The 26,489-nt window shown below is 39.1% G+C and overlaps 1 protein-coding gene and 1 pseudogene across 1 annotated transcript in view; both read left to right on the top strand.

Moving 5' to 3' along the window:
- Positions 1-26,489, top strand: part of POU2F1 (POU class 2 homeobox 1) — a 204,433-nt gene that overhangs the window by 114,046 nt on the left and 63,898 nt on the right. The window contains exon 2 of the mRNA XM_040229954.1: positions 4,238-4,303. Within this exon, the coding sequence (XP_040085888.1) occupies positions 4,238-4,303 (66 nt within the window). The remainder of the gene's footprint in view (positions 1-4,237; positions 4,304-26,489) is intronic.
- On the top strand, positions 7,140-13,892 carry LOC120855390 (annotated as a pseudogene).

Here is a 26,489-nt window from a genome sequence, read left to right as displayed (position 1 = left end):
TTGATTTTGATGGGGGAAGGATATTTTGTGATACGTGGCATTCAGTTAATCTGTTTGGTTAATTTGATGGTATAAGAGAATTTGTAGCTAATGAGTTTTCATACTCTTGAAGGTAATTTTATAGATGCTGCGTTGCTCCCAGACATTTATTGGTTCCTTGTTTTAAACTAGGACTTTCCCCTGGCAGTGTATGTTAATATTTGGAAAATTCTCTATCAGTAGGCTAGCACCATCTTGACAGCCCTGTGTTCTGCTTCTACCTTGCTAATTGTTTCCTTGGGATTATTTGGATTGTGTCGAAAGCTTTTTGCAAATCCTCTTATTACTGAAGTCATTGTTGCCAGCAGGAATGAGATTAAAGGTGCTTAAGTCTGTAGAGTTGTTTCTAATTTGTACGTGTCATTTCAGTGGCATTTAACAGAGCACTGTCTCCTGTCCCTCCCCTCTCCCTCACTCAGTACTATCTTAAGTTAGGTCCAAGAAGCCAGACCATTGGAAGAAATCTCATTTTATCCTCCTAATTATTATGCTGGCACTCAGGAGATAATTTTTCCCTTCATGCACTGCCAATTAATATGCAAATAGACTGATAAATATTTATGCAATGATTTAAATTATGCAGGGGGTGCTTTCAGTGTATTCTGTAAATGAATTGTTCGTGGACTTCAAAGTGCTGGCTGCTGTGCTAACGAGGAGAGATTTGCATAAGGCCCTAATCACGCGCATACTGATTAAGCTTCATTATGGAAACTGCCAGCTGCAATCTTTGTTTCTATTTTATTACAAAAAGGGGAACTTTTCATGCTTCAGTTGCCTTGACAATGTCAGTCCTGGCTGGTAAGAGAGACTAAAACTACTCTGAGCAACTGAAGTTTCCTTATTCAGTTGAAGATTGCTATGGTGTAACTGAAGTTGTATTTTGCTTCTCCCCGTAATCCACTTTCCACCTCCCACCCTTGTTCTCTAAAGAATATAGTGTAGATTTGTTAGAAATAGTAGTACCTTCTTTCTCCCACACCAAACCGCTACCTGTTTCTTCCTTGCTTTGGACTGTCTGAACCTCTAGAAGATTTCACAGCAATGCTGGACTGCAGTGACTGTGTCCTAGGTGGGTACCAGCACAGTTCTTTCTTATAAGCTTTAATATGGAAATAGTGTGTGTAGGGTTGACTATGCATAAATACTTAATCGCATATGCAACCAACTTGTGGGAGGGGGGATGAGTGGACTGAGCTGGGAAGGAAGAGAGTATTTGCAAAGCGTAAGCCTGCTTGAATTTACAGTAAGTTCCTCCCTACCACTAGCTCTTCTGGTTCAGAGGATATTTTCAATAAATAGTGTGGATTTAGAGTTCTACTTGAATGGAGGACATTTTTTGCTTTTTGGGAATTTCTGTTGAGAGCATTTCATATTGTTCTAAAAAAAACAGTCTAAATCTGAAACAAGATATAAAGTGTACCTCGATAATATATACATATTAGTAAAAATGTTTTGCATACTGAATATGAATGTCTTATCTAAAAACCAAAAGCGCCTGGTGAAAAGTAAGCTGGAGCCATAGTGCGCGGTTGTTGCCGTAAATCCTAACGCAGAAGGTGGTTGGAATGGTTAACTGCAGTAGGACTGTTGATCAATTTCCAGATTTTAGAAACTGTTACCTGTTTTCAAATTTTGATTAATACTAGCCTTTTTTATTTTTAAAAATCAACTCTCTTCTTCAGGAAACAATTTTTAAGTGCAGGAAAGCGTGTTTTTAGAGTTTTTTTCCTAAAGAACAATAAGATTTGGGGAGAGGAATGTGTGGCTTGAATATATAAACTGTCTTTGATAAAGGTTTAAAATAGACTGAGGCACTTTGGTTTTTAGATGTACTCTGACTATAGTGACCATATTTTGTGCTGAGTTTTTCCTGTTTATATGAAGAATTGTTGAAACCACTTCGGGTTACTCTGGTCACATCTCCAAGTGATGTTATGAACCCTGGATTATTTTTTTTTCCTGTATGTAATTTTTCCCACTTGAAAAATGGAGGCTGTCCCCAACACCATTGCAGTTGCTCATAATAAAATAATAGATCTGAAAATGTTTGAATTTTTAGGCAGAAGGCATGGTCTAAACCCAAGATAGTAGTAATACTTATACAACATGATAGAAACCACTATGAAAAAAGGTGAATGACTAAAATAACAAACTGATGTCAAGAATTGAGTCCAAGAGCAACCTGTAGACTGTGTTTTAGACTCAACAGTCAGTTTAGTGTGCCTAGAGAGGAAAAAAAAAAGCTTCAAACATAAATAAAACTTACTTGTATTTACTCTCTTACGTCTACTAAGTTGGGAACTCAAGAAAGGAAGGTACCTTTTTTAATATTTTTGGCATTATATTTTAGAATTAGAAATTCTGTTGTTTTCAGTTCACAGTTAATATCATTTAAACATTTTTCCATTCGATTCCAGTGTACAACATTCATAGTTGTATAGTTAGTCAGAATTTGATTTTATTTATTTTTGTGTATGTGTGTTAAACTCTTGAGAGTTTAATAGAAAATGCATAGAAGATTCACACAGAATATCTGACATAATTTTTAATTTATACATGTGGAAACCAAGATATGAATTATACAAGACCATGACTTGTTAAGAACTATGCCTACAGCTTTGTTTTTATGGTTTGTGGGAAGAAAATTGTTACCCTTCTGATGAATGTAAGCTAGTTCATCATTTTTTCCCATTTTGTTTTAAAATACATTATAAAGGAAGCATTGAGCAGCACGTATGCTTTATTAGTATATTCTATTCGATTTATTGTGACTTTTGTTGCCATTCATAAGATTTTGGTTAAGTCATTCAGAAAGCTGATATTTACTAAGCTGTACACCTGTTGCTTTCAAAACTTGGTATGCTTTCAGATGATATTTAAATGTTTCTGGATGGGTCTGGGAAGGAAGTTATAAAACTGCCTTCATTTATGACTGCAGACTTAACAAATTTGAACTCTGAACATGTGAAGAACAGAACAAAGATATGTTAGAACTGCTTAAACCCATAAGGCAAGCATTTGTTTCAAAAACTATTAGAGAAGCCATTGCACGGCTTCCAGACTGGAAATGAAATCTATGGGAGGATTCTTGATGCTTAGAGTTATGCCTGTGGATGAAATAACTAAGGGCAACATGATTGGGACTACTAATGATTATTTTGATTTTCTAGTTAAACATTTAAGCAGATGACAAAAGAGCTCTTGAGTCAAAAATCTGAATAAATACAGTTAAAGTGTTATTCTTTACTAATGATTATAGTTAAATGATTCTTAACCTGATGGGCAGAAAAGTTAGAACTTGCTTGACAGTAAACTTATTTGATTATAAATATGCTGTTTCAGCTCACAAGAGAAATAGAATAAGATATATAATATATAAAAGTATAGTTTAGAGGTAGGAATAAAGCGCACTTGTTCTTGTTTTCCCTCTTGCATATCTTCTAAGATAATTAATATTGCTTGATGAAAATTATTACTATGAAAGTGTCCATTTAGGATATCAAGGCAGTATCATTTTTAAGTGAGTATGATTGTGACTTAGTTTTGTAATTATTAGATGTATCTGTTATGCCTTGTAGTCCAGCTTCTTGTACTAGTTTATAATTGTATGAATTTGGTATATTTTCACTTTGATGCATGTTTAATTTTTTGGGGGGGCCATGGAGAGTAAATATGGAGTTATTTTTCTTAGACATGTTTTCTCTTTATTCTGTTGAGTTATTGTCCAGTCTGTTATCAAGATTACCAGTAGCTTATTTAGGTTGTAATTAATGAATGTCTTTACTTAGGAAAAAAGAAACTATTTGGGAAAAACATATTTTATGTTGTGAGGTATACTTCTCACCCCCCCCCATTTTGTTTCTGTAATATACTCTATGCTTCATATTATAAATCATTTTCCTCTTTTTTATATTATATTTATAATTTTTCAGGTTAGATTTCTGTTATCTCTGTTGGAAGAATCTTATATTTCTTTAAAAGATAATTTATCTGTGGATCATTTCAGAGTTAAGGAAATCTTAAATTTCTTTCAGATGAAATCTTAATATAGTTTGCAATGTTTTAGTTTTGACACCATCTCTCCTTGAACTTTAGGGCTGTAACATTAGTCAGTATTCTTAACCTTTTTGTTTGCCACAATTTTTGCCTACCCAACCACATCCCCAAGTTTTAAGAAATCTCCTCTAATTTATTGCAGACTCAAGAATGAACAATCCATCAGAAACCGGTAAACCATCTATGGAGAGTGGAGATAGCAACACAGGTAAGAGATGGTTCTCAGATCCAGCCTTTTAATTAAATGTAATAGAGCTAAAACAAAAAACTTACCATTTAACTCGTTTTCAGTGAATAAAAACCAATGTGAGTATTGAGTTGTCAAATATAAGTTAGTATTTGCAGGAACTGGGATTGTATTTACTTCAGATTATATAATTTCTGCAGATTGTTTAATCTTTTTCAGAGAAACTGTAGAGTAGTTGAGAGAATAATCCTGTGTGTCAGTTAGTTCTGAGTATGAATTATTAGTAGCTTACTAGCTTTGTGACTTTAGGCAGTTTCCCCAATCTTTTTGAGACTTAATTTGTTCGCCTATAAAATGGGGATAATAAATTTCACAGGTCATTGTGAGTACTACAGGAAATGTATTAAACATTTTGGCACCTATACAGTAGCCTTTCAGTAAAAAGTTGTTCCTGTCATGGCTATTAATCAAGATAGGAAATCTTATCCACATTTAGTATAAATTGTATTGAAGTAATATTATTAGTATAAGTAGATAAAAATATATCTGTTCTTAATACCCCCTTTTAATTGGTAATTTTTTAGAAAAAAATTATACTTGATTAAACCCTTTATCAGGAGATAATTAATATCATAAAAATGAGGAAACTGAGGACCCCCCCCCCCCTTGGGAGGAGGTGAGACTGTAAAGGATAGATTGTCTCCACAGCCCATATTCTTGACTCCTGATACCTGACTGTGTATCTTTATCTGCCAGAGATGGTACAGGGACTTCCCCAGTTTCTAGTAAAGGCATGAATTATAAATATACAACCATTTAAGAAGGGATGCCCAGAAGGTAATAGTTTCACTAGGTTTTTTACTAGCAAAGAGGGTTGCCTCTTTGACTTGTCATTTTTAAAATGCCTAACTATTTTTTAAAAAGCCTAGCTACGGGAGGTAGTAGGACTTCCCAGGCAGCACTAGTGGTTAAGAAGTGGCGTGAAGCCGCTCAGTCGTGTCCGACTCTGTGCGACCCCACGGACTGTAGCCTGCCAGGCTTCTTCATCCATGGGATTTTCCAGGCAGGAATACTGCAGTGGGCTGCCATTTCCTTCTCCAGGGATTGAACTGGGGTCTCCTGCATTGCAGGCAGACTCCTTAATGTCTGAGCCACCAGGGAGGTCCACTGCCTGCCAATGTAGGGGACTCAGGTTCAATCCCTAGATCAGGAAGATCCCCTGGAGGAGGGCATGACAACCCTCTCCAGCATTTTTCCCTGGAGAATCCCGTGGACCGAGAAGCCTGGTGGGTCAGAGTCGGACATGACTGAAGCAGCTTAGCACACACCCACACATAGGAGACAGCAAAAATGAGAGTCCCTCTTGTAAAGTGTCTTTGTTTTCCACCCCTCCTAGCTACAGCACCTTTTAATTTGAAGTAGATGAGTTGAACCAGTATAGGAGCTTCCTGCCTATATTTCTTTCATTTAAAATTTTTCTGTTCCTGGAGATACTTGTTAATCTTTTAATCTTTAAAACATACCTGCTTCTTTATATGAAACTGAGCAGTGAGGTTTCCTGTTGTATTGAATGTGTTGCTCAAGTTACTCTGAGGCTAGCCAGACAGACTTCGGTAAATACATCCCGAGAAGGAAAGGGCAGCTTTCTGCTCTGTCTGTGTGTCAACCAGTTTCCTTTATATCTCCTGTTTGGGTTCCCTCTTGCTTTTTTTTTTTTTTTTTTTTTGTAGCTGCGGTCCCTCTGCCAGCATTTGGCCACCTCACTTAGGTGTGGGACTTGTTTGCAGAGAGAAATAAGGCAGTCGATAGCATTAAGATGCTAGAAGAGAATGATCAGGACACCTATGCCGAAAGAACAGATTCAAAGATGAGTCGTGTATTTCTTTTTTTTTTTTTTTTCGTGTATTTCTTAAAGAAGGGAAACAGACCCAGAATGATTGGATAACCCTGCGAATGCTAACTGTTGGATTCCTTGGGAATCCATCACTGTAACAGAAGTTTCAGTAGCTACCATTTATTGAGTACCACACTTAATAAAACCCTGATGACATGTTTTTAGAAATCTTAAGTACTATATGCATTACCTGGTTTAACTTGAGTTCTTATGAGAGCCCTGCAAGTTAGGTATTATTTCAAGGGGTAGGAAATTGAGGCACAAAGCCAGCCAGGAAATAAAGGCAGGGTCAGGGTTTATACCTGACATATGTTTCATGCCCTACATATGGTTCCTCCCGTGATAATAGTAAAATAAAACTGAAAACTTAAGCAACACTTTGTGTATATATTTCCGGTCTAAAACCATTTATAGAGCTGTGTAAGATAAATTCTAGCTGAAACATTTGCTGAAACAGTCTCATGAATTTCTTGCCCTGTTTTAAGATGGAGTGCTTGGTAGACTCATTCGTACCATAGAGCTGAGCGGTATGAATTTAGATATTTTACTTTTTAATGTCTCTAAAACTGATTTTGTGGGTGGTGCTTTCTTAGACTTTTTTTTTATTTCCATCACCAGCAATAATGGTTGATTTTACAAAATAGGGGAAATTTGTATTCTTTTTTCTCAAGAATTACTGCTAATGCAATAATAATAGAAGCTGGATCAAACATGAGATGATCTTAACTCTGAAGCTTGATGACTCACACTTTCTGTATGTTGACTGAAGCATTTGTTGCCTTTATAAAACTACAGATTACTTCGATGTTCTAGGCTTTCATATTCACTTGAGGATGACCTTGAAAGCCAGTTTGTAAATGGTGAGGGTCTGTCACTGTGTTGTTAGCGTCCTCCACTGATGTCAGGTGGTTAGCTCAGGAACATAAAAATACATTTGAGTTCCAGCTTGCGTGGTGAGTTACCATGTCTGATACACTGAGTGTAGAATTACAGTTTATTGGTACTTCACTGGTGGTCCCGTGGTTAGACTGCATGCTTCCACTGTAGGGCGTGTGGGTTCAATCCCTGGTTGCGGAACTAAGATCCTACATGCTGTGTGGCACAGCCAAAAAGTAAAAAATAAGAAAATGAAATTATAGTTTATTCCAATAATTGCATGCTTATAAATTGATTTCTATCTAAAAATGTAACAAACAAGCCTGGAGATTAATTGTAAAGAATATATGGATTCTTGGGTTTTGTTAGTTTGTGAATAACAAGTGAAATTTTCAGTGGAAGAGAACTCAGCATTATAATAAAACTGAAGTTCCACATTTTCTGGATTCAGGATACTTTTGTGTAGATTACTACAATTTTAAACATTTCAGGAAAACATAATTTTCGCTTTGTGACATTTTAAAAGAATGTGTTATAAGAGTATTTAAGATTGTGTTGAGACGGCACTTCTTTGCCTCTCTCCAGCCAGAGTAACTTACTTAGGTCAAGCAGTTAAGTCTGACAATGCACTTTTGTCAGACAGCCCTTACATGTTCACAGAAAATCTGTTGTTTAGGTTTATTAATTTACTATAAAGTATGTGCCTATCCTATATGTATAATAATAATAATATTATACTTGGTGTTATTAAAAGATGTTAGTGCAAATAAATGAGACCCCTTCAGTCTTTGAAGAGTTAGCAGTCCATTAGAGATGAGACAGATATGCAGGTGACAGATTCAGGGTAGATTATGGTAGTTCAAGAGGAGGTATGGAAAGGTGCCATGGTGATGTTTCATAGGCCAGGTGGAATGAGCCACCAGAGAGAAAGAAGCTAAAGAAAAACCACTGAGAGAACTGAGGTAGGAGGAGGTAGGATCAGAAGTACAGAGGGTTTGAAAATAGAAAAAGGGTTAACTTTGAAAATAGAAAAAGATATACCCTCTTTTAATATTGAGGAGAAGAAGGTAAAATCAGACAGTGACAGAATATTGAGGTGGAAGGGAGATGGAAATTAGGAATAATTTACATTAGATTTCTCCATTTTTCTCATTTTTCATCTGAGAGGATGAAAAAATTCCATTTTCATGTGAGAGGAAGACAGGGATAAGAGTAATAATAACGGCAGCATTTACCATTGGTTGAATTCTTACTATATGTGCATGGCTAGCTGCTTTATTTGGAGAAGGCAATGGGACCCCACTCCAGTACTCTTGCCTGGAAACTCCCATGGATGGAGGAGCCTGGTAGGCTGCAGTCCACGGGGTCGCTGAGAGTCGGACACGACTGAGCGACTTCACTTTCACTTTTCACTTTCATGCATTGGAGAAGGCAATGGCACCCCACTCCAGTGTTCTTGCCTGGAGAATCCCAGGGACAGGGGAGCCTGGTGGGCTGCAGTCCATGGGGTTGCTGAGAGTCGGACACGACTGAGCGACTTCACTTTCGCTTTTCACTTTCATGTGTTGGAGAAGGAAATGGCAATTCTAGTAGCTTCTATAGGCTCCCTGTATTCCTTGGTTTATGACCTCTTCCTCCATCTTCCAAGCCGGAAGTAAAGTATCTTTAGGTCTGTGTGCCTGTCTTCCTCTCTCTCATGGCTGCCCCTCTTAGGACGTCTTCTCTGACTCTCCTGCCTTCCTCTCACTCTTACAAAGACCATTTTGTGGTTGCACTGGGTCCACCCCATCTAAAGACCCTTGACCTAATCCAGTCTGCAAAACCTTTCTAACCATGTAAGGTAACTATTCACAGCTCCTGGGATTAAAATGTAGACATCTTTGAGTGGCCATTCTGCCTGCCAGAGTACTTTATCCTAAATTAAATCTGATTAACTGTATTTTAGATGACAGTTGGAGACCAGAAGTTGTATAACGTTTTATAAACTTCGGTAAGAAAAACCAAGGCATTTTCTTTAAAGTAAAAATTATTAGACAAATGTTAAGCCTTGCTCACTTTTTAATCAGAGAGCAGATTTCTTTCATCAGTATTTCTGACAAATGTTCATCTACCCTGAGCTTGGACTCATCCTTCGACAGAGAACAATTTTTAATGCATCCTATTCTGCTGTTGTATAACTGTGTTATCTATACTCTTGAATTCTGCCCTTAGCAATAACACAGATTAAAATGATTTTTCTTATCTTTTAAAAATGAAAGCTTTCCTAGAAGTCATTGCCGTACTCTAAATTTTCATCGTTTAACATTTATTATAAAGTGATTTATTATAAAGGGCTTCCCTCATAGCTCAGTTGGTAAAGAATCTGCCTGCAATGCAGGAGACCCCACTTGGATTCCTGGGTTGGGAAGATCCACTGGAGAAAAGATAGGCTACCCACTCTAGTATTCTGGCCTGGAGAATTCCAGGACTGTATAGTTTTTTTTTTTAATTTGTCTATTATAAAGTATTTATTATATTAGTACATATATTATAAAGTATATAGATTAAGTATTATAAATATGATAATTTATTATAAAGTAATATAACAGTGGCTGTCATTCATTAAGTATTACGCTCATTAAGTTTGTTAAACACTTGTATAGATTACCTCATTTAATGCTTATAACAACCATATGAGGCATTATTTTTTCTTTCTGTAGATCAGGGATTGAGGCTTAGATGTTTAGTTACTTGACAAGAGTCAGGCATATCAATAAACACATGTCTATAACAGTAAGCAGACAGCCTCCTATCTTCTGTACTATGTTCCTTTTGTTTTGTCTCCTGTGTGTAAGACTCTATACTGTACTCAGTAGAATCACTAAAATTGAATAAAATATTAATTTGTTCTCAAGAAATTTCTCTTATAGAGAACATATGTGAAAATGTAATAGAATAATCATAAGTATTACAAGAGACCATAGGAATTCAGTGTAGGGAGATATCATTTCTAGCTGGGAAGATCAGGGAAGGCTTTGAAGAAAGTGGAGCTTAAACTGGGCCTTGCAGCTGGGTAGGATCTCAATGTGATGGTAATAGGCGGTGTATGTCCAGTGTGGAGAAAGCGTGAAAGCTGAGATGGCAGGGAGACATCTGCACCGGAGGTTCCGGAACTCTTTAGCGTTTCCCATCAGGCCACGCGCTCTCTAAGCCCTGTGCCGTCTAGCCACCCTCAGAGTCAGCATTAGAGTTCTGCTGGCGTGAGTGCAGCCACTTCCATTACCACTGGCTTATTTTTATTATTTTTGAAAATTTATTGTTGGCTTTTTGTAACTTTTATAATTAATAAAGAAAAATGACATCAGATTAAAATTTTTAAACATAAGATATTATTTTTCTGATAATATTTAACTGGTTTTTTTTTACTTTAGTTTAATAAAAAATACTTTATTGCTAAAAAATTCTAAACATCATCTGAACCTCCAGCAACCTAAAGTAATAATATCACTGATCACAAATCACCATAGCAAATATAATAATGAGAAAGCTTGAAATATTACAATTGCCAAAACGTGACACAGAGACACTATGCAAACAGATGTCGTTGGAAAAATGACGTCAATAGACTTGCTCAGCACATGGTTGCCACATACCTTCAATTTGTAAAAAATGCAACACCTGTTAACTGCAATAAATCAAAGCACAATAAAACTTACAAGAGTGATTATTCACTGTATTCAGTTCAGTTCAGTTCAGTCACTGTCATGTCCGACTCTTTGCGACCCCATGAATCGCAGCGTGCCAGGCCTCCCTGTCCATCACCAACTCCCGGAGTTCACTCAGACTGACATCCATCGAGTCAGTGATGCCATCCAGCCATCTCATCCTCGGTCGTCCCCTTCTCCTCCTGCCCCCAATCCCTCCCAGCATCAGGGTCTTTTCCAATGAGTCAACTCTTTGCATGAGGTGGCCAAAGTACTGGAGTTTCAGCTTTAGCATCATTCCTTCCAAAGAAATCCCAGGGTTGATCTCCTTCAGAATGGACTGGTTGGATCTCCTTGCAGTCCAAGGGACTCTCAAGAGTCTTCTCCAACACTACCGTTCAAAAGCATCAAATCTTCGGCGCTCAGCCTTCTTCACAGTGCAACTCTCACATCTATACATGCTGCTGCTGCTGCTGCTAAGTCACGTCAGTCGTGTCTGACTCTGTGTGACCCCATAGACGGCAGCTCACCAGGCTCCCCTGTCCCTGGGATTTTCCAGGCAAGAACACTGGACTGGGTTGCCATTTCCTTCTCCAATACGTGAAAGTGAAGTTGCTCAGTAGCAACCCCATGGACTGCAGCCTACCAGGCTCCTCCGTCCATGGGCGTTTCCAGGCAGGAGTACTGGAGTGGGGTGCCATTGCCTTCTCCATATTTAACTGTTTTGAAAGATTAAAAGTTATTTTATTTTAAAACAACCAATTCATCTTTTAACCAGACAAGAGCTCAGTTTTAGGAGGATTCGGTTTTAACCTGTTGATTGACTGAGTTTGTGGTCAGTTTAACTATCTTCTTTTTACCTGAATTATGTTCACTTGATTTTTTCATTCAGATGATTTTTCTCCGGGATACTATCAAGATCTTTTTGGCAACTGAAAAAGCCGAATAAATTTATTAATTCAGCCTAATCTACAGTTATGAAATGGCATTCCAAAAATACTATTAGAAATTCTTAGTGACAGATGTTTTTTATCTGTTCAGTGAGACTTATTTGTGCCATGGTTGATATTAGAAAGTTACATTCTTAAGAGATCATGATCAGGCATCATTTTCTTTGAGATGAGGGCAAAAGATGTTGAAAGACCAGGGCACCAGTGAATATATCTGCTATTTTTGTAATAGTTGAAGAATCTTGATGTCTTGAAACAGTGCTAGTTTGGGAAAACATTTCCAGATGAACTACCAGTAGTTTTAGGAGAAGCCTCAGAAATTCACTGAGGGACAGGCCTCACATTCAGTTATCATCAAAACATAGTGGAGCTTTCGGCTTGGAGGAAGCAAAGACGCACCTTTCTTCAGTTGTCCCAAATACTGGTTCATCTGACACCAGCCGACCCCACCAGGCCACCTAACTTAGACCCCAACGAGATTAGAGTTGTGTATCTGAGGTGCACCAGTGGGGAAGTAGGTGCCACGTATGCCCTGGCTCCCAAGAGCGGTCCTCTGGCTCTGTCTCCAAAAAAGATTGGTGATGACATCACCAAGGCAGCTGGTGATAGGAAGGGCCTGAGGATGACAGTGAAACTGGCCGTTCAGAACAGACAGGTCCAGATTGAGGGGGTGCCTTCTGCTTCTGCCCTGATCATCAGAGCCCTCAAGTACAAAGACAGAAGCAGAAAAACTTTGAGCACAGTGGAAATAACACTTTTGATGAGCTTGTCAACATTGCCTGACAGATGTGGCATCAGTCTTTAATAGCTAGAGTATTCTCTGGAACCATTAAAGGAGACCGCCTAATCTGTGGGCTGCAGTGTTGATGGCCACGACTTTCATGACATCAAACAACAGTGGTGCAGTGCAGTGCCCAACTGCAAAGAAAAAAGAAAAATAAAAGATTATTTGGCAACCAAAAAAAATAAGAAATAGTGGAACAATTACACATTTCAGACTCCACAAGGCCATTTTCCTTTTGAACTTATGTTTATCGTAGGATTGTTACTAGTATTCTTATTGCTATTATCATTGTTGTTTTAAATTTATTACATATTTTACTGTGTGGACTGCATTATGCACTGGCCAGAGTTCTTTTATAAGCATCAGAGTGGAAATACCAACAGATACTGATTTTTCTCGGTCTTCCTTCATAGGATGCTTTAAATAGTTCCACAGGTCATTGAAACTGCCTGAGCACCTCTGGAGCCTCGGGAGCATGGTAGAGGATATATTACTCTGTTCTTGGTGGTCTAGAAGCAGAAAGTCAAACACTTAGTAGGAAAGATGGCTTTCCTCTAGTGTTTGGTTTGACAGATGTCAAAGTACATGGCTTCTAAGAGATTCTGACTATTGCATATTGAGAAACTTTTCCTGGCCCTGCCCTTTGGTGCCTGTGGGGAGTTTTAATTGCTGTCGTTTTGGTGTATGGGGCAGAGAACCATGCATGATTAGTGAGCCTGTGAGAATACTAAGTGACATTTGAATTAAAATTTCACTTTTTTTAAAAGAGTGAATGAGCAATTGATCTTTTCACCAAGTGGTAATCCAGTAACAAAAATTAAGATTTTTAAAGGCAGTATCCACTTTATTTTCATTCATTACAAATATAATTTAGAATATTCATATATTGTATTTGTTTCTAAAAGGCTGCTTTAAACACAGATTATGAAATTGTAATTTTCTCCCTTTCTCCTTACAAGGCAGGTTAGTTTCCTACCATGTCACTTTTTTGTGTTCTTTTTTCTAACAAATATAAAAGATTTTCCCAGCTATCTTATATTCTACATCTTGCTTGAAGCAAAAAACTAGACTCCATTACTCTTTCAATTAAACCCACTATGTGGCATTTTTGGCTTAGAGCAGTGGCAGTAGAAGCCAGGGCCATGTTTAATGAGCACTTGTGCGAGGCGAAGAGGAGAATGAGAAGCTGTGTTTTAGAAAAAAGGGAGGAAGAAAAGGGAATAATCTAAAATAAATAGCTGTGTTTGTCTTGGGACCACGATAGACATAGTGCCGTTACCTGAGTAGGGACAGCCTGCACCGGGAATAGACTGCCTGAGGTGATACATTCAGTTTTGAAGATGTTGCATTTGGGTGCCTTATAGTACTTGTAGGTGAAAAAGTGAGTAATTGAAGATAGAGATATGTTCCTGAGGTGAGGGGTGGGGGGAAATTGGCTGCTTATAGGTGTGGAAGCACTTAGCAGGGAGATACTACTGGGAAGAGAATAGAATAAGCTGAGAAGAGGACCACAGGCAAAGTGCTTCTACAATATAAAAAGGGCGGACAGAGAAAGAGAAGCCCTGCCCTGTAGTAGGGTGGCCACAGGCTGCACATCGCTGTTTAAATTAAATTAAATTTAAAATTCAGTCATGTTAGCTACCCTTCTGATCAGTAGCCATATGTCATTAGTGGCTACTAGCCACTATGTTAGTGAAACATTTCCATCATCACATAAATTTCCTTTCAGTTCAGTCCAGTTCAGTAGCTCAGTCGTGTCCAACTCTTTGCGAGCCCATGAATCGCAGCACGCCAGGCCTCCCTGTCCATCACCAACTCCCAGAGTTCACTCAGACTCACGCCCATCGAGTCCGTGATGCCATCCAGCCATCTCATCCTCTGTCGTCCCCTTCTCCTCCTGCCCCCAATCCCTCCCAGCATCAGGGTCTTTTCCAGTGAATCAACTCTTCCCATGAGCCATGAGGTGGCCAAAGTATTGGAGTTTCAGCTTCAGCATCAGTCCTTCCAAAGAAACCCCAGGGCTGATCTCCTTCAGAATGGACTGGTTGGATCTCCTTGCAGTCCAAGGGACTCTCAAGAGTCTTCTCCAACACCACAGGTCAAAAGCATCAATTCTTCGGCACTCAGCTTTCTTCACAGTCCAACTCTCACATCCATACATGACCACTGGAAAAACCATAGCCTTGACTAAACAGACCTTTGTTGGCAAAGTAATGTCTCTACTTTTGAATATGCTATCTAGGTTGGTCATAACTTTCCTTCCAAGGAGGAAGCGTCTTTTAATTTCATGGCTGCAATCACCATCTGCAGTGATTTTGGAGCCCCCCCAAATAAAGTCTGACACTGTTTCCCCTGTTTCCCCATCTATTTGCCATGAAGTGATGGGACTACATGCCGCGATCTTAGTTTTCTGAATGTTGAGCTTTAAGCCAACTTTTTCACTCTTCTCTCACTTTGGACAGTGCTTTAAGTAGACTAAGAAAGAGCAACTGCAGAGATCAGAAGTGAACTGGACAGCAGATTTCATGGAGTTAGTATTCACTGTAATGAAGTCTTACAAAGAGGTAGAGACATATAGGAATTTTAAAATGTGATCTTTGGGTTTGACAGTTAGTAGTTACAAGGGACTTTTTAAGAAATTTATCTTATTGAAGTGTAGTTGATTTACAATGTTGTGTTAATTCCTGCTATACAACAAAGTGATTTAGTTATATGTATATATATATATATTTTCATTATGGTTTATTACAAGATACTGAATATAGTTCCCTGTGCTATATACAGTAATACCATGTTTATTTATTCATATACTAGGGACTTAAAGGTTTTAAGTAAGTGATATAAAGAAAGAAATTGCTATGGATAGAGTTGGCAGGGGAAGGATAAATGCAGGCAACTTTTTAAATAGAAGCTCTATGAGAAGGTGTGTGATTAAGAGCTTAGGCCCTGGAACTAGACCATCTGGATTCAGATCCTGGTTTCTTTTTCAGTTATGTTAGTTTGGGCACTTTATTTCCTTCTTTGCCACAGGTTTTTTTTTTAGCTATAATATAGAGATAAATAATAATAAGCCATTGCATAAAATTGATGTTGAAAGCAAGTAGATGTATAATTCAGTAAGGGCTCAGTAAACAGCGTTTGTTATGAGTGTGAGCGTGATGATGGTGTGATATTAAATGAAAGGAAGGATGGATGGGAGAGGAGTTCAAGTCCATTTATATGCTCAGAGAGAACCAGTAGGAGGCGGGTGGTAGAGTTCCTAAGGGGAAGGCGGGTGTTGGCAGCCCCTTAGACAGAAGTCCCCTCCTCCTCCATCCTCACTTTTCTTTTTTTTTTAATGGTAAAGAAATGGGAGCCTGAAGAAGTTAAAGATAAGCTATAGATAATGAATATAGATAGTAAGTTTTTAGGTAGAAGGGAAGGTAAGAAAGCACTCTAGATAGGATTAGGAACAGAGATAATTAGGAATGTCCTTGTGATATTGGGGAAAATGAAAGCAGGGCAGTAAGTCCGGGATAGGTAGTTCATCCAGATGAATAAACAGTATAAGAAGAATCGGTAGCAAAGAGTCATAATTCAGGCTAGGAACCCTGACATCAGATGAAGTCAGGATAAGTTTTACTGCAGCTTTTCAGGGACCTTTGGTGTTTCCCAAGAAAGCAGAAAACTGCTGCCATTCACCTGGCTCGCTAAAGGGTGAATAAGGAGCATCTGACTAGATTATGAGGCAGAAGAAAGATGGGACAGAGCAAATGTTTGCAGATTTCTGTAAAAAAAAAAAAAAAAGAATAAGGGCTTTTTGCTTTTCTTGGTCTTCAGAGTATTCCTGTTATGTGATATTTGCAGAAGACTTGATCTCAGTATTAGGTAGCTCACAAGTCATTGTTCTACAATTAAGAAGAAAGCTAAAAAAAATTATTTTAATAGAACTTTCATCCTGATAGAGTTAATTCAACAAATGTCAACCATTTATAGAAATCTTATCATGCATCACTGATGTACAGTTATCTACATAAAAACAACCAAAAAAAGTAAAACATGTACCATTTCTTGGTACATGAATATACAGTAGCAGTGGAAATTTTTCAGTTCAGCTCAGTTCAGTTGTGTCCAGCTCTTTGTGACCCCATGGACCACAACACGCCAGGCCTCCCTGTTCATCACCAACTCCCAGAGTTTACTCAAACTCATGTCCATTGAGTTGGTGATGCCATCCAACCATCTCATCCTCTTTCGTCCCCTTCTCCTCCTGTCGTCAATCCCTGTCTTTTCAAATGAGTCAGCTCTTCGCATGAGGTGACCAAACTATTGGAGTTTCAGCTTCAGCATCAGTCCTTCCAATGAACACCCAGGACTGATCTCCTTTAGGATGGAATGATTGGATCTCCTTGCAGTCCAAGGGACTCTCAAGAGTCTTCTCCAACACCACAGGTCAAAAGCATCAATTCTTTGGCACTCAGCTTTCTTCACAGTCCAACTCTCACATCCATACATGACCACTGGAAAAACTATAGCCTTGACTAGACAGACCTTTGTTGACAAAGTAATGTCTCTGCTTTTGAATATGCTATCTAGGTTGGTCATAACTTTCCTTCCAAGGAGAAAGCGTCTTTTAATTTCATGGCTGCAATCACCATCTGCAGTGATTTTGGAGCCCCCCCAAATAAAGTCTGACACTGTTTCCCCTGTTTCCCCATCTATTTGCCATGAAGTGATGGGACTACATGCCATGATCTTCGTTTTCTGAATGTTGAGCTTTAAGCCAACTTTTTTCATTCTCACTTTCATCAAGAGGCTCTTTAGTTCTTCTTCACTTTCTGCCATAAGGGTAGTGTCATCTGCGTATCTGAGGTTATTGATATTTCTCCCAGCAGTCTTGATTCCAGCTTGTGCTTTATCCAGCCCAGCGTTTCTCATGATGTACTCTGCATAGAAGTTAAATAAGCACGGTGACAATATACAGCCTTGACGTACTCCTTTTCCTATTTGGGACCAATCTGTTGTTCCATGTCCAATTTTAACTGTTGCTTCCTGACCTGCATACAGGTTTCTCAAGAGGCAGGTCAGGTGGTCTGGTATTCCCATCTCTTTCAGAATTTTCCACAGTTTGTTGTAATGCACACAGTCAAAGGCTTTGGCATAGTCAAGAAAGCAGAAATAGAAGTGTTTCTGAAACTCTTGCTTTTTTGATGACCAGCGGATGTTGGCAATTTGATCTCTGGGTCCTCTGCCTTTTCTAAATCCAACTTGAACATCTGGAAGTTTACGTCTCACGTATTGTTGAAGCCTGCCTTGGAGAATTTTGAACATTACTTTACTAGCATGTGAGATGAGTGCAACTGTGCGGTAGTTTGAGCATTCTTTGGCATTGCTGTTCTTTGGGATTGGAATGAAAACTGACCTTTTCCAGTCCTGTGGCCCCTGGTGAGTTTTCCAAATCTGCTGGCATATTGAGTACAGCACTTTCACAACATCATCTTTCAGGATTTGAAACAGCTCAACTGGAATTCCATCACCTCCACTATGTTTGTTCATAGTGATGCTTCCTAAGGCCCACTTAACTTCACATTCTAGGATGTCTGGCTCTAGGTGGGTGATCATACCATTGTGATTATCTGGGTCGTGAAGATCTTTTCTGTATAGTTTTTCTGTGTATTCTTGCCACCTCTTCTTAATATCTTCTGCTTCTGTTAGGTCCATACCATTTCTGTCCTTAATTGTGCCTATCTTTGCATGAAATGTTCCCTTGGTATCTCTAATATTCTTGAAGAGATCTCTATTTTTTCCCATTCTATTGTTTTCCTCTATTTATTGCATTGATCGTTGAGGAAGGCTTTCTTATCTCTCCTTGCTATTCTTTGGAATGCTGCATTCAGATTGGTATATCTTTCCTTTTCTCCTTTGCTTTTGGCTTCTCTTCTTTTCACAACTATTTGTAAGGCCTCCTCAGACAGCCATTTTGCTTTTTGCATTTCTTTTTCCTGGGGATGTTCTTGATCCTGGGGAGGTTTCCTGTCTCCTGTACAATGTCATGAACCTCCGACCATAGTTCATCAGGCACTTTATCAGATCTAGTCCCTTAAATCTATTTCTCACTTCCACTGTGTAATTGTAAGGGATTTGATTTAGGTCATACCTGAATGGTCTAGTGGTTTTCCTCACTTTCTTCAATTTAAGTCTGAATTTGGCAATAAGGAGCCCATGATCTGAGCCACAGTGAGCTCCCAGTCTTGTTTTTGTTGACTGTATAGAGCTTCTCCATCTTTGGCTTCAAAGAATGTAATCAATCTGACTTCAAATTTTTAGCAGGTGTGTTATAATCATCCATTCCGTGGATAACTATAGCCTCAGTTCTGATTATGCATCTTGTTTTGTATAACATAGAATGTTTTTATAGCCATAAGTGATGCTCTTTCTGGATTTCCATTATCCCAGCTTCCTCCCATTTTATGGTGACACACTTGGAAGAAACCACCTGTTCTCACACACACACTAGCAGAAGCCAAGTTTTCATGAAGATCTTTTGCCTGTTTTTTTGTATTAGGTATGCCCCACAGTTGCCTGACTTTTTGTGGAGTTCATTTGGAATGTGTGCTGCTTATCAAGGTAATGAAGTGACAGGCACAGATATTATCATTATTTCTTGTAGGACATCTGAAATTTAACCATAATTTTTATTGCCTTAAATTTACTGAAATTTACTGCCTTAAATTAAAAATCTGAAGAAAAGAAAAAACTTTTCCTTATTGTATAGGTTTAACTGAAGTAGTAGTATATAATATGGCTGCTCATTACAGATTAAAAAATAGTAGATATTATCCAGAATATAGCTGCTTAGTGATGAAAGATTGCTTTCACAAACCCCATGTTCCAGAATTTCTCATTCAAAAAAATTTTGTTTGTTTTTGTACATACACAGTTCCACTAGAGGTTAGCTCTCTTGTTACTTGCCTTGTAGCAGAATGTCAAGTGGCCAGTTAGAGCGGTGAGGTTGGCTGCTTTAGCCAGGGAAGCTCATAGGGCAGTAAGATTCCTACTGTCTGTTTTGTTCTACAGCTGAGAATTCATCTTTGATTCTGTTTAATTGAGGTGCAGTGCATACGACATAAAGTTAACCGTTGAAGGCGAGCAGTTCTGTGGCCTCGAGTGCATTCACAGTGCTGCTGCAGCTGCTGCTTTTATGCAGCTCTAACTTTATTCCAAAAGGAGACCATGAAAAGGTAGCTCTACTTTTCCCTCCCCCAGCTCCTGGCAGTCATCAGTCTGTGACCTGTCTGTTGGCTGAGCCCTTCTGGAGATGTCATCTAAATGGAATCATACAGTACGTCTGTCTGACTTCTTCACTTAGCGTGATGTTTTTGAGGTTCATCTAGGCTGTAGCAGTACTTCATTCTCTTTGTGCCCCAATAATATTCCATTGTGCGACTATACCACAGCTTGTTTTTCCAGTCATCTGTTAATGGACATTTGGGTTGTTTCTACTTTTTAGTTATTGTGAATAGTGCTACTGTGGACATTCATGTCCTAGGATTTGAGTATCTGTTTTCAATTCTTTGGGGTATATACCTACAGTGGAATTGATGGGTCATGTACTTAACATTTTTGAAGATCCACTAAACTCTTCCACAGCAGCTCAATCATTTGCTATTTCCATAATCAGGGCCAAGGATCCCATTTTCTCCACATCCTTGTTACACTTGTTATTTTCCTTTTTTTTCCTCCTAGAGCCTGCTAATGGGTTGAATAATATACATTTAAAGTAACCTCTCCGTATTCATTTTTGTCAGGAAATAGTGTTAGAAACCATAATTTTTTTTCAACACTGTCTTTGGGCATCTCCCTCTGTATTAGAGTTAGAATGACTTATGATACGAATAATGGGTTGTAATAAAGTATGTTTACATCTGAACCATTTGATTTTTGCTTTACTCACCTTGGTGGCTCAGCCCTCACTCTGTAACCCTAGACCCTGTTTAAAATCTCTCTCCCTCTCTGCCACACTAGAACTCTCAAAGCACTTTGTACCTTTCTTACTGCAAATACCATAGTCTGCCATGCTTGGCTTGAGGGCAGTGGCAGTTTTTCTTATTTATTTACTACCTCTCAAACCCATGCATTTAGAAGAAAAATCTGAGATCACTGAGATTAGAAAAAAGAAAATTTGTTTTTAAGTATCATGGTTTCCTTTAGATATAACTAGATCCTGAAGAGATAATTAAATTGTAAGTTTTAATTTTGAGGCCTCAAAGGGTTGACCTGTTTGGAAAATATTAATATTATCTCTTAAATAAGGATTAAGTGTCTTTACTTAAAAGCTCGGTTGTACTCTTTAATAACCCGTATGGGAATAGAATCTAAAAATGAGTGGACATATATGTGTATACATAACTGATTGACTTTTCTGTACAGCAGAAACTAACACAACATTGTAAATCAACTATACTCCAGTAAAATTAATTTAAAAGTAAAAATAAAAGAAAGGTACATCTATTTTTTAATTGCTTTAATCATTATGGATTCAGTGTATGGGATTCATATATACAAACTACTATACATAAAATGGGGCTTCCCAGCTGGCACCTGTGGTACAGAACCCGCCTGCCAGGTCCATCCCTGGCTCAGGAAGACCCCCTGGAGGAAGGCGTGGCAACCCACTCCAGCGTTCTAGCCTGGAGAGGCCCACGGACAAAGGGGCCTTGCGGGCTACAGTCCATGGGGTCACAAAAGAGTCGGACATGACTTAGCGACTAAAACAACAAAATAAGGATGTAGATATCTATTCTCATTCATGGAGAAATGATAACAGGATTAGGATAATGAAAAGACTGTCCTCCCTCTACCAAAAAATAATAATAATAAAATAAAGGCACTCCTGGACAGAATTTTAAAAAGCAGAAGTCAGTTTTTTTTTTAAGAGACAAATCACACTGGAGTAAATAGAAGGTATAAATTATTGCTTTTGTGTTTGGAAGGTTGGAAACATAAAGGAAGGCAGCACATGGTCTGGGCACTGAGAGGCATTGAAAAGCGTGAAACTTGTGCAGATCTCAGAAGTGTGAACTATTCATCAGGAGAGGAGACCTTTGCCTGTTCGGTCCTTGACTATTACCTATGAAGAAAAAACTTCCTGGGAGATGACAACTTGCCAATTCTTAGCGAAAGTCGCTCAGTCATGTCTGACTCTTTGCAACCCCATACAGTCTTGAAATTCTCCAGGCCAGAACACTGGAGTGGGGATCTTGGGGGAATCTTCCGAACCCAGGGATCAAACCCAGGTCTCCCGCATTGCAGGCGGATTCTTTACGAGCTGAGCCACTGGGGAAGCCAAAAATTCTTAAACACCATGTAAATTTCACCTCACTTTCAGCTGGGCCTTCACTGTAACTAGGGTCCTTGGATTCACCTCTAATGCACCTGCTTTTTTCTTTGCCTCTTGCTGTCTGGATGTGTCCCCAAAAGTTTACTGCAACTCTGGTCATTGTCGATGTTTTTCTTTTACTGTTTTCATATAAAAGTGGTTATTGTAAAAACCTTTATGTAAACACATACGTGTGCTTTAAGCACTCATGTGCCTACCACTCTGGTCACAAAACAGTTATCATGTTCCAGAAGGCCGCGGTAGATCCATTCTGATCCTGTGCTTCTACCAAAGAGGCAACCGTCAACCTGAACTTGGTGTTAGAGGCCACATTGCTTTTCTCTCCACATTTTTCCAGCTATGTATTACTTGAGTCATACTATATATATATATATATTCTCTGTCTGGTTTCTTTTGCTGAATGTTATGTTTTGGGGATTCACCCAGGTTTGTACATATTTCTCTAATTCACTCTCACTGGATGTGTGATCCCAGTATATGAATGCATCACAATTTTTCTATCCATTCTATTACTGATAAATGTTTCCATTATTTTTAGGCTTTTGCTATTACAAACATTACTGCTATAATTTTGTGATCTCTTGATACATATGTGTGAACGTCTCTAGAGTATTTAATAGTGTAACTGCTGAACCTGTTACCGTGTGACTCGGTAGTGTGGCCACAGCTAAAGTGGTAGTACTGAATAATACTGCTTCCAACAACAGACGAGAATTGTAGTCTTGCCAAAATTCCTATTAACCAACTTTGTAATTTTAGCCAATCTAGCGGGTGTAAAATGCTATCTCATTGGGACTTTATTGTATTTCCCTAGTTTCCAAGGAAGTTGAATATCCTTTCTTGTGTTTCTGAGCCATTATGTTTCCTCTTTTGTGAAATTCTTAATTCATTTGTTTTGCCAATCTAATTTTTCTTTTGGACTTTTAAAGTTGATTCATGGGAGTTTTTTGTGTGTTCTGAATACTAATCCTTTCTTATTTATATGTATTGTAGTTATTTTCTTCTTTTCATTAATTATACATAGTCTTTTGATGAATGATGCTTGTAATTTTAAAGTAGTATGTATGTATGTGGTTAGTCGCTCAGTTGTGTCCGACTCTACGTGAACCCAGGGACTGTATCCCAGCACGCTTCTCTGTCCATGGGGAGTCTCCAGGCAAGAATACTGGAGTGGGTTGCTGTGCCCTCCTCCAGGGGATCTTCCCGACCCAGGGATTGAACCTAGATCTTCCGCATTACAGGTGGATTCTTTACCATCTGAGCTACCAGGGAAGTCCAAGAATACTGGAATGAGTAGCCTATCCATTCAGAAGATCTTCGCGACCCAGGAATCAAATGGGAATCTCCTGCATTACAGATGGATTCTTTATCAACTGACCTACCAAGGAAGCCCAGGTCATTTGTGTATAACAAAGGCAATTTTTAAGATTTTGTGTGGTGCATCTTATTAAATTCTCTTATTCTGATCATTCTTATTCTTATTATTCACTTCCGTTCAGTCGCTCAGTCCTGTCCAACTCTTTGTGACCCCATGGACTGCAGCACGCCAGGCTTCCCTGTCCATCACCAACTCCTGGAGCTTGCTCAAACTCATGCCCATCGAGTCGGTGATGCCATCCAACCATCTCATCCTCTGTCGTCCCTTTCTCCTCCTGCCTTAAATCTTTCCCCGCATCAGGGTCTTTTCCAGTGAGTCAGTTCTTCACATCAGGTGGCCCAAGTTTCAGCTGCAGCATCAGTCCTTCCAGTGAATATTCAGAGCTGATTTCCTTTAGAATTGACTGGTTGGATCTCCTTGCAGTCCAAGGGACTCTCAAGAGTCTTCTCCAACACCACAGTTCAAAAGCATCAATTCTTTGGCGGTCAGCTTTATTTATGGTACAATGCTCACATTCATACATGACTACCAGATAAACCATAGCTTTGACTAGATGGGCCTTGTTGGCAAAGTAATGTCTCTGCTTGTTAATATGCTGTCTAGGCTGGAGAAGGAAATGGAAGCCCACTGCAGTCCTCTTGCCCGGAACATCCCATGGACGGAGGAGCCCTGGTAGGCCACAGTCCATGGGGTCGCCAAGAGTCAGATTGCTTTGGCATAATTGTTCTGCAGTTTGTCGGTCGTCTGCTTGGCGGCTCTTTGGCAGGGTTCACGGCAACCTCTTCTTAAAGGGCTTATGGCACATGCCATGTGACCCAGGACCGCCACATGCGGAGCCCCTGCCCCTGCGGCAGCCCACTGCTGACCAGTGCCTCCGCAGGAGACACTCAAACACCCAGAGGCAGGTCTGGGTCAGTCTCTGTGGGATCTCCTGTTGCGCACAAGGTTTTGTTTGAGCCCTCCAAGCATCTCTGGCAGTTATGGGGTTTGATTCTAATCGTGATTTCACCCCTCCTACCTTCTTGTTGGAGCTTCTCCTTTACCCTTCGAGGTGGGATATCTTTTTTGGGTGGGATCCCACATTCTCCTGTCAATGGTTGTTCGACGGTGAGTGGTAATTTTGGAGTTCTCGCATGAGAAGAGGAGCGCGTATCCTCCTACTCTGCCATCTTGCGTGTTACGGCCCTTAGGATAGTCTATGTCCATAATCAAATTGTCTAGGAAGAAGGTTTGTTTCTTCACCCCAGCTCACTGTTTTCTTTCCTTATTTTGCTGACTAAACCTTCCAACAGCTAGCGCCCTTATCTTGTTCTTAATCTTAAGTGAGTGCATTTAGGGTTACTCTTTGTCAAGTTAGAGAAGCTTCTTCCTTTTCCTGCACCTAGAATTTTTATCATAAGTGGGTACTGAATTTTGTCTGAATGTTTTTCTCCATCTTTTGAGGTGATTGTACAATTTTACCCGCTTACGTTGTTTTGAATTTCTTTTAGCCCGAAACCAACCTTGCATTCCTGGAATAAATCCATCTTAGTCACAATATTTTGTCATACTGGATTATTTTTGTTATTATTTAGGGTATTTTCATATATTTATAATTTTTGTTTTTCATACTTTGTCAAGTTTTAGTATCAAGGTTATGCTGGCCTCATAAAATGAGTTATGAAGTATTTCCTTTTTTTAAAAACTGCACTCTGATAACGTTGTATAGAATTGAAATTCTTTTTTCGTTGAATTTTTGAAAGCAAGCAGAATAATATAATCTAGACTTTTCATTTTCTTTTCAGGAATATTTTTAATCTACTAATTCAATTTCTTCAAATGCTATGGACTCTCAGGCTTTTTTTTTTTTTTTTTTCTTTCTTGAGTCAGTCTTGATAAAGTTTCTGGAGAGTTATCTGTCTCTAAGTTTTATTTATTAGTTCACAATATCTTCTTTTTAGTTTCTGTGGCATTTTTTAATTTTGCTCATTTGGTTATCCTTAAATTATTTGCTCCTTTTATTTTATTTTACCAGAAGTTTGTTAGGTTATATGATTCTTTTAAAAGAACCAAGTTGATATTTCTGTTACATGTTTTCCCCCATTTCATTAATTCTTGATCCATTTCTTTCTTCTTTCTCAGTACTTAATCCTTATATTTTTCTCTACCATTTGATCATACTACCCTATCCTTGCAGCTTTCTCTCCTCTCTCCTCTGGCTCCTGAGGATGTTAGTCTTGAGGGAGCTTTTCCTGCTTTTTTAGCTGCTTCCTCTGACCCTTTGTCTTTACATCTCCTAATTAGGCCCCCTCTTATCTTCACCATTTTCTCTATATGCAGTCCCAGCCTGTGATGGTGCAAAAACAATATGGACTCTGTAGAAACCATACTTTGAATCCATGGACTCTGTAGAAACCATACTTTGAATCTTGAATTTTGATCTTTTCCTAGGCTGGTGATACTGCCTTGGGTGCTGGGCAGCAGCAGGAGGGGAAACAACCGATACACTTAGAACCATTCAGCACCTATGCACCCATTCTGTTTTTCACTTTCATTACATTATTTATTAAGTTACATGCTGCTGCTGCTGCTGAGTTGCATCAGTCATGTCCGACTCTGTGCGACCCCATAGACAGCAGCCGGCCAAGCTTCTCTGTCCCTGGGATTCTCCAGGCAAGAATACTGGAGTGGGTTGCCATTTCCTTCTCCAATGCACACATGCATGCTAAGTCGCTTCAGTCGTGTCCGACTCTGTGCGACCCCATAGGCGGCAGCCCACCAGGCTTCTCTGTCCCTGGGATTCTCCAGGCAAGAACACTGGAGTGGGTTGCCATATTCCTTCTCCATTAAGTTACGTGATAGTCAGTATTTTATTATAAAACAAGCTTTGCGTTAGATGATTTTACCCAACTGTACAATGGCACCCCACTCCAGTACTCTTGCCTGGAAAATCCCATGGACAGAAGAGCATCATATGCTGCAGTCCATGGGGTCGCAAAGAGTCGGACACGACTGAGCAACTTCACTTTCACTTTTCACTTTCATGCATTGGAGAAGGAAATGGCAACCCACTCCAATTTTCTTGCCTGGAGAATCCCAGGGACGGCGGAGCCTGGTGGGCTACCGTCTGTGGGGTCACACAGAATTGGACACGACTGAAGTGACTTAGCAGCAGTAGCAGCAGCAGGCTAATAAAAGTGTTCTGAGCATATTTAAGTTAAGTCAGGCCAAGCTATGACATTCTGTATGTTAGGTGTATTAAATGCATTTTTCACTTAGGATAT

The sequence above is a fragment of the Oryx dammah genome, unplaced genomic scaffold (genome assembly GCF_014754425.2).
Source record: "Oryx dammah isolate SB20612 unplaced genomic scaffold, SCBI_Odam_1.1 HiC_scaffold_28, whole genome shotgun sequence".
Lineage (NCBI taxonomy): Eukaryota > Metazoa > Chordata > Mammalia > Artiodactyla > Bovidae > Oryx > Oryx dammah.
The sequence above is the reverse complement of the archived record's forward strand: the minus strand, read 5'-3'. Positions and strand labels throughout refer to the sequence as shown.